The sequence below is a fragment of the Hevea brasiliensis genome, chromosome 3 (assembly GCF_030052815.1).
Source record: "Hevea brasiliensis isolate MT/VB/25A 57/8 chromosome 3, ASM3005281v1, whole genome shotgun sequence".
Lineage (NCBI taxonomy): Eukaryota > Viridiplantae > Streptophyta > Magnoliopsida > Malpighiales > Euphorbiaceae > Hevea > Hevea brasiliensis.
Window position 1 is genome coordinate 7,575,892 of NC_079495.1, and position 13,540 is coordinate 7,589,431.

Sequence of the window (13,540 nt, forward strand, 5' to 3'; positions counted from 1 at the left end):
ATACTCTTTGATACTCATTATTTCAAAATTAATTAATTTCTTAAATTTTTAAATTTGCATATAGTTTAATTATATATCCGTTTTACGATCTGCAGGAAATTAATTTTTTCGGGTTTATGGATATCTCTCCACAATGGTGCTGGTGCATCCATACTCGAAATTGGGCGGATGCCGAGGTCTCATAGAGGGAATTGCATTGAGGCTAGTGTTTCCTACCGAAGGCTTCCCACACCAATCGCCGTTACTACCGTGACACTAGCCATCAAAGGCTTCACTGCCGTCAGCTTTGACATGAGAGGTGTCGGAAGGTCCACAGGCAGGTGTTCGCTCGCTGCCTTAGCTGAAATCCAAGACGTTATTGCTTTTTGCAGATGGATCTCCCAAAGCTTGCCTACTGCTAAAAAGACAGGAAGGCGTTCAGAAGTGTAGAACAGTTAAGAGAACAAGCAAAGGTCTGCTGGCCGCCGTGTTCAAGCCCTTCTTATATTTGGAGTTTGCCACTTTGAAATCGAGGGACCTGCCTATGATGCTCGGGTGGCCGATCTAATAGCCGGTTTCGTTGCATCATTGAAGTTATTAGCAGCCTGATTTCCCTGCCTTTGTTTTCAATGGTAGAGATCAGCACTCCTGGCAGACCAACAGGAATGTATGAACCAAGTAACCAACCACACGATAGCTAGGTGAAAGCCAGGTAGTGAATAATTTATGTTTAACAATTTGCAAAGATGTTGATAAAAACCTGATGCTATTTCTCAATCAGCAATGCTTGATGAAGTGGAAAGATGGTCTGCTGGGGTTCAGGTGTAAAGAGTGTGATTAAGACAGACCTGTTAGTGTACTGATTTGCAGTTTTTTATGCAATCAGGGATAGACCCTGAAGTGTTTTATCCCAAAGATGAAATATCTAAAAGAAAGGCAGCCATTTTATCCAATCTTTAAGCTTGCATTTCATCAGCAACCATGCATAATTTTACAATATGGTCCAAACCCATGAATTAAACAATTAGCTTAATTAAATTTGAAAATCAGTCTACAAATTTATGGTGGTCCCCATAGGGTAAAATCAAGTGGCTGTTTTGCCATGTGTGCCTAAAAAGTTAGGCCATGTGTGTGTTAGAAGTACGGAAGAGGTACAAATCCAACCAGGAAAAAAAATTGAAAGAAAACAATGTCACACAATCTTGCTTGGTTGACGAAATTTGATGAAGCTATAATCAACAGTTTCAACGAACCATTAGCCCTTCCTCTGACCATCATTGTAGTTTTCTGCCAAATTCTTTTTCTCAACCTCTATTCTCATTCCATTGCTTGGCCATGCAAGAATTGGTGTTCACCTGATTTGGAGCAAAAAGGAAGGAAAAAGGAAGGAATTTAAGGACATTCACATAACCAAGTTATCAAACAAGATAATGCTGACTGGATATGCAGGTATCTTTCTGACAGCCTGAACAATTATTCTCTACAATCTGGAAATTGGCCCCTTATTGGTCTATTGTCTACGAACCTAAACTTGTTTTCCAAGCACCTGGACAGTCTTAAGTTAAAAATTGTCCACTCAAATTTCCATTATAATAACTAAAAATAATGCTCCCAAAAATTCAAAGGCCAAGTTAAGAGCATGAAAACTTTGGTTAATAAACAGGATAATAAACTAACATTTCAGTAAATGATGAGTATAGCAGGTAATTGTCATCTCCAAGACAACCATATTCAGAGGTATCTCATGTATGAATGTATTTATTACCACTTTCACCGTCAGATTCATCTGCAAGCCTTGTAATCGCCTCGACAAGTGCCTGTTCATGCTCCTGCATCATGCAAAAAAAACAAGCATGAAGTCAGTATGCAGCAAGACAAGACATGTTTACTCATACACAACGTATTGATGGTCTTACTTTTAGCATCCTTTTTGCCTTCTCGAGTTCATGGGGATCAGGATGACTTAAAGCAAAAACCTTCTCCACCTGTTACATGAATTGCAAGAAAAATAAACAAAATGATATATTACTCGAAACAGATTCCATGCTATCAAACATACCTCCTGAACTAGTGTCTCTGTGTTGAATAATTCAATGTCATCAGAAACTTTCTTTGTAAAACCATTCTGTGTTGGCAGGAATTCTCTCCTGGATTGACCCTTTATGGATCCCCTCCCTCTTCCAACACTGGGATAGCCAGCATGGTTCATGGATTTCTTGATTCCACGGCCTGGCCCACCATGGACACCACAATGAGAAATTCCTGGATCCTCCCCTTCCCATTGGATATCCTCTGGAGATATCTGTAAAAAGAAGGATACAAATATTTTCCTCTTTAAAAAGATTTCACCTGGGAAAGAAAGAAACAGTCGGGGGTCCTTAAACAGACAAAGCAAGCTACCACAAGCAACAAAACTAAAAGTCACTACACAAATTAGGTGTAACACACGGGAAAATAGAGAATAGAATAGGGGGGGACTAAAACCGAGAGTATCTTGCCTATGCAACAATTTTTATCCTGAAAAATCTAATCCAGTGACTTGGGACCAACTTGCTTCCAAAAGCCTACTATTAATAAAGTATGGCTCTGTATCATGGTAATATAATTTAAGTATCGTTTAGAGTGGAGAAAGAAAATCCATATAGCCGACCCCAAATTTTTGGGATAAAAGCTTAGTTGAGTTGAGTATCTTATCCTTCTAGTAGTCACTACACCCTACTTCCTTTCCTCCCTCTATCTCACAAAGTCAGACAGGCAGAAAAAAAAAAAAAAAAAGCCACAATATGACTTGCACATCAAAAGTTTAAATTTTTGGAAGTAAAAAATCATGCTTCTATAGCTATTTACTGCCACATGTTTAGCAATGATAACCTCTACCATGCATCAAGTGCAAATCTAAAGGCTAAAAGCTATCATTGGACCATGCTTTCATTAATCCACCATCTCAATCACACAAATGTATTCTAACGTAAGTATTTAAGGTTTTCAATTATTTTTTTCTTAAAATGATTTGAGTAGTTTATTTTGTAATCCCAATGTCATGCAATTATTTTATCATTCTTACAAGATCGGCCACATTTACTTCACCATAGCAGCTGAATTCCAACAATCCTTCCCCAAACCAAATATTGATCCAATTTGTTCATGACCAATGTCCCAACTGGATCTACTCTTTAAAAAAAAAGTCCCAACTGGATTAGCATATCGGCATATAACCTATTTTTAGGGAAAATTTGCATATACTGCTGCAGTCATCACAATTAAATGCAAATTTCAAAAGAAATGCCCATTATTTCCTCTTATATATCTTTGCTACACTATAGAGATGGCCACTTTAGTTGATCTATATGAATGATAATGATTAATTCTGCTCATTATCCCCTATTATCATAAATTTGATTAGGCATACTCCAAAGAATGATTAAAATGAATAAGTTTTTCCCTTTCCATTCCATAATCATTCTTAGATTTAGTTTTGCTTCCCACTTAGTTTTGCTTCTAATATTCCCCAACCAGCTTTGTTGTTCAATTTCTTTTTCTTTCATTATTTGTCCTTTCAAAGCAGAGCTACAACATTGGAGTCACGATTTTAGTGTAACAATGATTATCTGAATCAAAATATCATATTTTGCAACCCACTGCATTGTTGCTCATCCATGCTGTCATGAAACTGGACTGTCAGCGCAACTGCATAATAGGTGTACTTTTTGCTTCACTTAAATTAAAATAAAGTGATGCAAATTCAGATTCAGTCCATAATAACACAGTGCTCTTGATACAGCCTATAGCAAGATTAGTAAAAATAATATCAGTGCTTCATTAGAGCCTATGATGAGATTGTCAATCTAAAAACCAAATGTAAACATTTTATCTCTTAAACTGATCAACAGAAGAAAGAAGTCAACATTCCTTCAAATGGCATACAGTTGTAACAGTCTAACTTGTTTAATCACAAGACTACATGGGGACCTAACCAACCTCAGTTATGCCCCCCCATGCATGGTCAACCTTGCAGCTCTCAAGTTCTAATGGTACAAGGGAAATTAAGTTCGTGAACATTTTGCAAGCATATGAAGATAACCTTGCCAACTTATATAGGATGAATTTATATAGACTGTGCTATGAACAAGCTTTTCAACTGGTTTCAGCATTAAAACAATAGCTACTGAAACGAGGAAAGGCAAAATGACAGTCAGCTCAAGAAAAATACCAGAAAATTACCTCTTTGAGGTTAACCCATTCCCATGTCTCATTAGCTGTACTTATATCATAGACTAGAGCGTGTCGGCCCTGTAAATTAATAAAATCAGGTAACTAAGACAATATTACAATCAGATTATCCAAGCAAGAGAATATATTGAACATGATGTTACACAGTCAACAACACCAGGATCAATACCAGGGATGGATAGAGTGATAAAGATAAAACTGATAAAAATATAATCAGGTAGTGTCTTAAATGAATCATTTCTGAGAAATTATTAACCATGACCCTATAACAACAAAGATACTAGTAATTAAAAGTAGGAACCCATATCGAAATGCCTAAACTTTTTACCATTCAACAACACAATAGCAACTAAATCTTAGTCCTAAACTAGTTGAAGTTGGCTATATGGATCCTTTTTGTCATTTAGCTCTGTTAGAACTTAGAAACCAACTCCGCATCAATATCCACAAATTGTAAATCTTTCGATATAATTTCCCTCCATGTCATTTCAAGTCTCCTATTTGCCTTCTCTCTGTACTTATCACACTTTTATACTGAGGCATTTGGTACTCTACATTGACATATCATCTCAATCAAACCTCTCTTATTTTATCCCTAATGTGTGCTAGATATTCTATCGGGTGAATGTGATTATTTCTAATTTTATCCATTCTCATAATACCAGACATCTATCTTAACATTCACATTTTTGTCGTATTCATCTTGTAGGTATGTTGTACCAAGTCTAACGTTCATTGCCATATAACATAGTTGGCTTAACCGAAAATCTATATAGCATACCTTTCATTTTTTTGAATCTTACGCTCACATAACACGCATAACACACCTGTCAGACTCCTCTATTTCATTCGTCCTATTTTGATCCTATAAGTTACATCATCATCTATTACTCCATTGTTATGGATGAAAGAACCAAAATACTTAAATTGGTTGTATTTTGGCACTAAAATTTCATCCAATCGAATCTCCCTCCATTCCTTCTACAATAGATAAACTTGTCATGCATATATTCCATCTTACTTCTACATAGCCTAAAATCTTTGCTCTCAAGAGTTCTTCTCCTCCAACTTTTAATTAATTACTTCACTAGTTTCATCCACTAAGACATCATCTACAAATAATATGCACTATGGGACATCATCTTGAATATGACTAGTTAGCTCATTCATAACTTAGGTAAATAAATATAGATTGCCAGTCCCTAATGTAAACTTACTGTTATAAGAAACTCATCTATATCCCTCCTATTATTTTTACACTTGCAACCAACCTTCACATATATCCTCAATGACATTTATATATTTGAGATTGTCTCTTTTTCTTCTCCAACAACCCCAAAAAACTTCCCTCGATATTCTATTATATTTCTTTTCTAGGTCAATGAATACAATAAGGAGATCCTTCTTCCTCTTACTATAAATTTCCATTAATCTTGTTAATGGAAAGATGGGTTGTTTTACATTCCAAGGTACCAAAAAAAAAAAAAAAAACGCAAACACAGACCTTTTTGCTTTTTAGTTTTAAATTCTCCAACTTCAAGTGTGTTACAATAAGGCCTAATACTTTTTTATTTGAGAGTATCAGGTACCAATTAAATAAGAAGAACCAAAAATAAATAAAATAAAATGGTTAACTGAGCTTAAAAATGCATAATTTATCACATTCAGAAATTGAACATAACAAAGCTCAAGAAGTCACTCATACACAATCTCCCCTTTCTTTGTTTCTCAATTCACTCCTATTCTTTTACTCTTTCATCTTCTTCCATTTGTCTCATGAATCACCACAAAATCAAGACAATCTCTTCCAAAATTATTTCCATGATATCAATCCCTCCTCTAAATCATCCCCAACCATCAAGTTCAATGACTCAATCCCAATTGTCCATGCAAGACACCCACTCTCTCCATGAAATCATCTTCCACTCCTCTTCAATCCCCTTACTCACCAAGTTGACCATCCTTTGACAACATGCTTGCTCCTCTAATTCCCTCCTCTACACCTACAGCACCACATTTCACGGCTCCACTGCTTTTCTTCACTTTGAACAATGAACATGCAAACTCCCTTAAAAAGCTACATGTGGTTTATGGCGATTACAAGCAAATAGTGAGAGTATGATTTTCTATTGTCATAATGGATCATATACATTTGGTTATGCTATGGCACTAGCCATAGATTTTTCAGCCATTTCTGAAATTGCTTTTATATTAACAAATTAAAACTATTTAAATGTCATTAATTTACAATTACTCTACACTGGTCAGACAAAAAATCCTTAACACTTGTATTGCACATGTCAAAGTTTGTCAAATTAGTACTGGATACCCTCAAATTGAAAAGTACAGGGGCTCATTGTAACATCATTTAAGCTGGATGCCAAAGTCAAAAAGTTCAGGGGTAAAATGTTAAAAAACTGAATAGTCACAAGAACTATTGCCTCACAAGTGGAGACATTCATAGATTATAGATCCAAAAGTAAGAACTCAGCAATATAATGGCTCATCAAGCATACTCCAAACTTATCTTTCATGCACTAGAATACCTTAAATATAGATTCCTCAAATAACTACAACATATGCCTTTTCAATCCTTAAACATACCTCAACAGGGTTATAATCGGTTATGACAGCCTCATAAAAGTTGTTGTCCTCTGGCCATCTTGTCCACACTTTCCTTCCAATTAATGGATCAGAAGTAGTTGCTTCAGCATGTTCATTTGCAGCAAGGGCTCCAGAAGCGATGCGGCTAACATAACGATGGTTTCCAGCAGGACCTGTAGAAGGGTATTGCATATACTTCATTGAAGGCATTGGTTGACCCTGCTAAAGAAAGTGGAAGAGGAAATCCAAATGGCGGTCAAGGTAAAATTTAACTTTATCTATTAAAAACAATTAACATGCTGAATTGGGCTTTCAGTTTCTCTTCAATTTTCAGCTCCATGAAAGAGATTATAAAGACAATGTCACCAAGACAGAAGAGGCTAGAGAAGATAACAATGAATAGATCAACTGAAATAAAGATAATAAAGCCTACAGCACCACATAAATACTAGAAAAGATACCGTTTGAGATGTCTTCTGTTTTTTACGGGAGCCTGAAACACTTGGACTGGGTACAAGATCATGAACTGGCTGTGATGCACTGCTCCTTGCAGCTTGGTGTCCACCGGCCTGTCTCCACTCCCTGTTAGAGTTTCCAACACATAAGCTATTTCACACTAACTACTGATTCTCAATTTCAACTGCATCACAAAGCATTCAAACCTGATCCTTCTAATGATCTCATCCCCATTAACTCTGGTCAGAAGCTCTCTGTGTTGATCATCTGATACTCTGAGCTCTTTCCTAAGTTCTGTTATTAAACCCTCCTTCTCCTGAATAAGAGACATGACAAAGCATTTAAACATGAGTGGAAAGGCACATGATTCAAGTATACAAAGATGTGCAAACATAGAGAAAATAGATACCCAAGAAATGGCATCAGACTGAGCCTTAAAAGCACGCAATACAGCACTGTAAGCTTCTTGTTCAAGTTGATGAATTTGAGCCTCCATGTCAGTATGCATTCTAGAATATGTGGTAGAACCAACAGCAGATCTTCCGTTTCCTACAATTCTTTCTCCTTTTGGAATTGTATTTCGATGTGATGGAGGCAGATCATCATCAGTACCTGCAGTTCGGGGATATCACAACAAAATCTATCATGATATATCTCTGCCTTTATCACGATGTTCATGTTATTAGTAAATTAATACACACACACACACATCCATCAGATGTCTATATTTTTAACATTTTATTGATATTCTATGTTTCATATAATATCTTTATATCATATACATATACAAATATGTGCACGAAGAAATACTTTCGCTAGGGCTCCAAGAACTTTCTTTCCAAATTTGGTGTAATTTAAGCAGAAATTCAAATGATTAAAATTTCATGAGTCTTTACAACTTTAATTGCCTTCATTTTTCTTAAAGAAAGAGAACATACAACTGCAAACATTTTTTTCAGTACTTGCAATTGCAAAATAGTTAAACAGAATCTCAGCACGTGCACATTTCATCCATTCATTGTATCACAACTTAAAACCAAATATTTAAAGACTAGTACATAATTCATTAAAGTTAAACAACTTTTTTCTTGAACACTGTAGTAAACAATTGTTGAAAGTCTAAAATAGAATTGCTTAAAGTCCCTCATTTTATTCGAGTTATGGGTGCAAAAACATATAAGAACACGCTAAACAATGCTCAAATAAAAAATAAGCTGAGCAAACAATTAACTTTATTATGTTATCTTTTCCTTTCCTGATATCAAACTGGAAGAGGATACTTTATGCTTCTTCTGTGACTATTACCTTAGTTTTTTTTAATTTAGAAAATTTGTCTTCAGCGAACAAGAAATAAATGAATATAAAGAAGTTTACAAAACAATTACACCAATAATAAACTTCCAGATTTGAATTTTTTGACTTCCCAAGTCTATAATCAAACTAATATGGTTGAATCTCACCCCTTCACTTGTTTTGACCTCAATTGTTCAAATTTTCTAGCTCTCAAGTCAATTCATTGCCTCAATCTCTTTTTCTTTGTCCAACATTAACATGCTTAAAAACAATCAGATGACAAAATTTTAAAAAGTGCTTAAGCTTTATGGCATAAAAGAAAACTGAACGAACACAAAAGAGAGAGAGAAGAAGAAGAAGACCAAGAATTAACGCTCAAATTGTCTAAAAAAGATAATTAAGACCTTCAATCGGAAGCTAACCTTTCTCTCTTCCTCTTTAATAAACAATTGTCTATGTTCATAAAAATCATGATAGATATTCAAAAATTTCTAATTGCAGCGCTAAAAAAAATTGTATCCAACTATAAAGAAGCAGCAAGTGAAAAAAAAAAAAAAACAGAAAGCCAGAAAAAGTTTTATCATTAATTGCATTTCACAAATCAATCTCCGAAATCCAAAGAACTCCAAATGACAGTTTCATATTTGCCCTTCAAAACCCAGAACCTTAGTATCTCCCTAGAAAGTTCATGCGCACAAGAAACTCCCAGTTCAACGCCTAATTAAATCCAACCCAACAAAACCCCAAGCCTCAAAACCAATTCCCACTATTACAACGATTCAATAAAACAGAGACCTTTATGGCGTACACAATGTGAGAATAAACAAAGAAACGAAAGAAGGAGAAAAAAAAAAGAAAAAAAAAAGAAAGAAAAGAAAAGAATGCAAGAAAACACACCGCTACTATCTGAAAGTTCATAGTCCATAAGAAGAACCACCAGAAGGCCGCTCAGTTTCTAAAGCATTGCAATTGGCAATAATGGAGCCATACAGATACAGATGAATATATGAAGAGAGAGAGAGAGAGAGAGAGAGAGAGAGAGAGAAGGAGGACTTGTGAAGAGATTTATGGGATCTCAGTATTGATGAAGGTGCAGAAAGGGAGAGGGGTTTTGCAGAGAGGAGGGAGACAAATCGGTAGGAGCGAGGTACAAGCCAAGGAGGGACTTTGGACTAGAATGCTTCTCTCACAGGGCAGAAAGGGGCCTTTTATTTTTGGATTTCGGACTTTATTTTATATTTCGGGTTTTACGGTTCGGGCTTGTTGGAAAATTTATTACATGGAAACCTCGTACGTAGAAACATCGGTTGGGTCGACCCGATGTACGATGATGCATAATGGTTAGATTTTTTTTTCTTTTTTATTAAAAAAACACTAAGAATGATTCTTTTTGAATAAATCAATTGCTTAAAGCTTAGTTTATTTCAGTACTGGCTGAGGAAGTTTAACTTAATTTTTTTAATATTTTATTTAATTTAATTTAAAATTTTTAATTTAAATATTAAAAAATTGAGTTTTTTTAATTTTTTTATTTTGAATCAATATGTAATAATATGAAAATTTTTTTTAAATAAATAATTTATAAATTAAACTATTATAATATTATTTTATTAAATAAATATATTTCATGAGATTTTTTTTAAGTTTTAAATTTTAATTTTTAAACTTTTAATTAAAATTTCTTTGATCGTGGAAATCTATAATTTTATATTTTAGATAATTCAAATTTGATATAATTATTATTATTATTATTTAATTTTAAATATATTAAATTAGAATTGGACTTAGTTAAAAATAATTTTTGAATTTTCTTGAGAAGATTTAGAAAGTTTATGAATCAATTTATAATTTTACTTTTAGATTTAAAAGAAAAAAAAAACTCTAAGTTTAAGAAACGGGATAGTTGTCCCCCCTCCTCACTCTCACTCTCTCTCTCTCTCTCTCCTTATTTTTCTTTTTCTGGCCATAACTTCCTTCTCTGCTCACTATTTCTAGCATTCTTAGCAAAACGCTCCTCTCTTTATGGGTATTGTGTATATACCAAGTTTGCACGATATCGTTCTATTTGCACAAATCGAGCTTCAAAAGTTTTAGTCTATTTTGACTTTTGAATTAATTTCTCCCAAATTAAAAATTTTCTCAAAAATTTGAGTATACCAGCATATTGTACACTTTGAGAGCTTCAAAATGATATTGAGAATTTTTCGACACTAAAAAATTTTCGAGACCCATGAGCCTATTGGTAAGATTTCAGCCTTTAAAGTCATTTTTTGGATTGAATAAAATTTTTTTCTAACTTCTTATATTGTGGGCTTCGTGTAGGACCTTTCATTTCGAAGGAATTTCACTGACGCCCGAGACTACAATTTTAGTTTGGATGCGCAGGCTCTGGAACCCACCTCAGAAGTAGGTCGATATTATAGTCGTTCATATCATTTTCAGATGTGTCGGACACGTTTCAAGTATTAAAATTAGCACAGGTAACCCCGAATGCAAATTCACTCTTTTTGCCTTGAGTTGAGCTATAGTTTGATAATTAATAAAATATTGATGAGTATATGAAATGCAGTAATTTTAGTTGTAATATTAAGATAATATTATTAAAGACCTCCATGGATATTTATAGAATTTTTAAAAGTGAATTGGATATTTTTAGACAATGGTGAATTTTAGACCCTTGAGCTGAAGTTGAGCTATAGCACTGATTAGTTGCTTTTGGCAAGACCCGAATGAGCATTGTATTATATTGTATTATGGGCCTGAGGCCTTTGGGTTATTGAGATATAAATTATATTTTCTTGCAGGGAGGTTAGGTTTTAGGTATAGGAGAAACTCTGCTGAATTTTCGACATGAACTTAAGAAGTCTTTTATTTCTTTAATTAATTATTTTTGGTCTATTCTTGATAGTTCTTTGATATGTTTGCTTAGGTTATTCAAATCAACCATTTTCTTATTGTCAGCAGAACCAATAAGCATTGGGTTGCACTGTGAGTTGAATATTTATTATATTTTGTAATTTTAATATTATTTATATATTTTTGACATGCTCATGTATTTTATAAATATATTTACATGTTTAGTTAAATAAATTAGGAGCACTCTTATTGCTGCATATTTATTTATCAATATTTACTTGTATTTGTCTCATTGGGGATAATTTGAAGCTTTATGTGTGTTATATATAGATATATATGACACATGATAGATATGGATCGGATAGATAGTCGCAGCTGAAGGAACGGAAGCGTGAAAAACACAAGTTTATACCATTGAATTCAAAATTTTTTACCTAGGGTCACATGCATAATGCAAGATTTATTTTTATCTATTTGATTTCAATGATAAACAACATATTAAAACTCTTTTAATATGTTTTTGGATCTGTATTTGTCATTTAAGATTTTAAAATTAATCAGATTAATTTTAGAACCCTAGATTAAATCAAGAACGATTACACTAACCTCTTGATGTACTGCAGCGTGTCTGCGCCTTTGAGATTCGTCTTCAGGACACCAGATGTTGTCCCTCTAGCTTGTCCACACTAAGAACACCTATGGCAGCCCTTGAACAGCTTCTAAAGCTTTTTCTATTAATTAGAAATTCAAGTTCTACTTTTTAAGAGATTAGAGATGTAAACAGGACACTAGAAACAATTTTTAGCGTTCTTAATTCAAGAGATTGATGGCTAATCTCTTTGAATTGATGAGAGATGAAGAAGAATAGATGAAAACCCTCAAAGTGGCGTGACAAAGGAGAGGAGTGGCTGCTGGTTATTTTTTCTTTTCATAACCACACTTAAATAGCTATGTTAACACATTAAACCCTTGCCACATGTCACCCTTTGATTAGCTCTAGGTTTAAGTGACCCAATCACATTGTGCCAAGCGTCAAACCTATATTTAATCTTGATTTTAATCATCTTACATGATTAAAAAAAATATTTGGCAAGCTTATGTGTAATCCCATGTGTCACCATCTCATGGTGCCACGTGTCACACTGTGAAATGACCAAAATGCCTCTGTGTCTTAATTTTGAGTTCTTAACCCAAAATAATTATTTTTCTTCTTCTAATTAATTTATATCAAATATAAATTAATTAATTAATCTCTATTAATTAATTTCTCATTAATTAAATTCATATTTAAACACTTTAAATATAAATTTAATTTATACTACACATCCAATAATCTAGATTTGATTTCAAGTCATGCTAGGGACTTTGCAATTTAATTGTAAACCAAACCTATCTAATTAATCAATTAAACTCTTTAATTAATTAATTAAATCATATTTAAATAGGTGATAACTTGTGTATATGTGTGACTTACTAGGCTCATCACTAATTGTCAATGAGAAATGATATCAACTCTTAATATCATCAGAACTCTTTCTTACCATAAATGATTTCTCTAAATCATTTTATGCGCCTCATAGACCATGGTTAACACCTAGCATAGCATACCATGGCCACCCAATTAGTAATAAGGTTTACCTTAAATGAACCTATAATCATATGTTACCATGCACTAGAATCTCTCTGTTACAAAATCCCAACTCAAGCTGGACTCATGGTTTATGTCAAACTCTATTTGCTATGAATATTATGTTCTCTTTTAATTCCAGTTCTTGATTAAAAAGATTTTTTCATCAGAAACTCTTTTCTGAATAAATCTATCTGTCCTGACCAGGAACTTGAAACATCAAGAACAATTAAATGAACATAGGATTTTATCTCTATTTACTTAGAGGAACAGATTCCATCTTGATCAACACCTACCTCCATATATAACTAGTAGGAGCCAACACATGGCCATATACCCATACACAGTACAAGTATGAAAGCAGTATCAAACTCAAACTACCTATATACAAGATAACTAATCTATCTCACCTCAAAAGATTATATGCATAGATATGATTTATGACAAAACATTGACAAGAGTAAACTCCATGTGCTTGTCATAAATGTCACTGGT

General features: G+C 33.8%; 1 protein-coding gene across 2 annotated transcripts; it reads right to left on the reverse strand.

The window, feature by feature from the left end:
* Positions 1-991: 991 nt before the first annotated feature.
* LOC110647301 (protein EMSY-LIKE 1) lies at positions 992-9,759 on the reverse strand. 2 transcript variants are annotated; one of them, XM_021801065.2, is made up of 10 exons: positions 9,460-9,759; positions 7,679-7,881; positions 7,476-7,585; positions 7,275-7,395; positions 6,814-7,032; positions 4,201-4,269; positions 2,039-2,281; positions 1,896-1,964; positions 1,745-1,808; positions 992-1,334 (listed from the first exon to the last, which is right to left on the reverse strand). In XM_021801065.2, exons 1-10 carry the CDS (start codon positions 9,485-9,487, stop codon positions 1,297-1,299), a joined length of 1,164 nt encoding a protein of 387 aa, XP_021656757.2. In that variant the 5' UTR covers positions 9,488-9,759; the 3' UTR covers positions 992-1,296. The 2 variants fall into 2 exon arrangements, with proteins under 2 accessions (XP_021656757.2, XP_021656756.2); XM_021801064.2 differs by having other exon boundaries at positions 6,814-7,035.
* Positions 9,760-13,540: the final 3,781 nt, after the last annotated feature.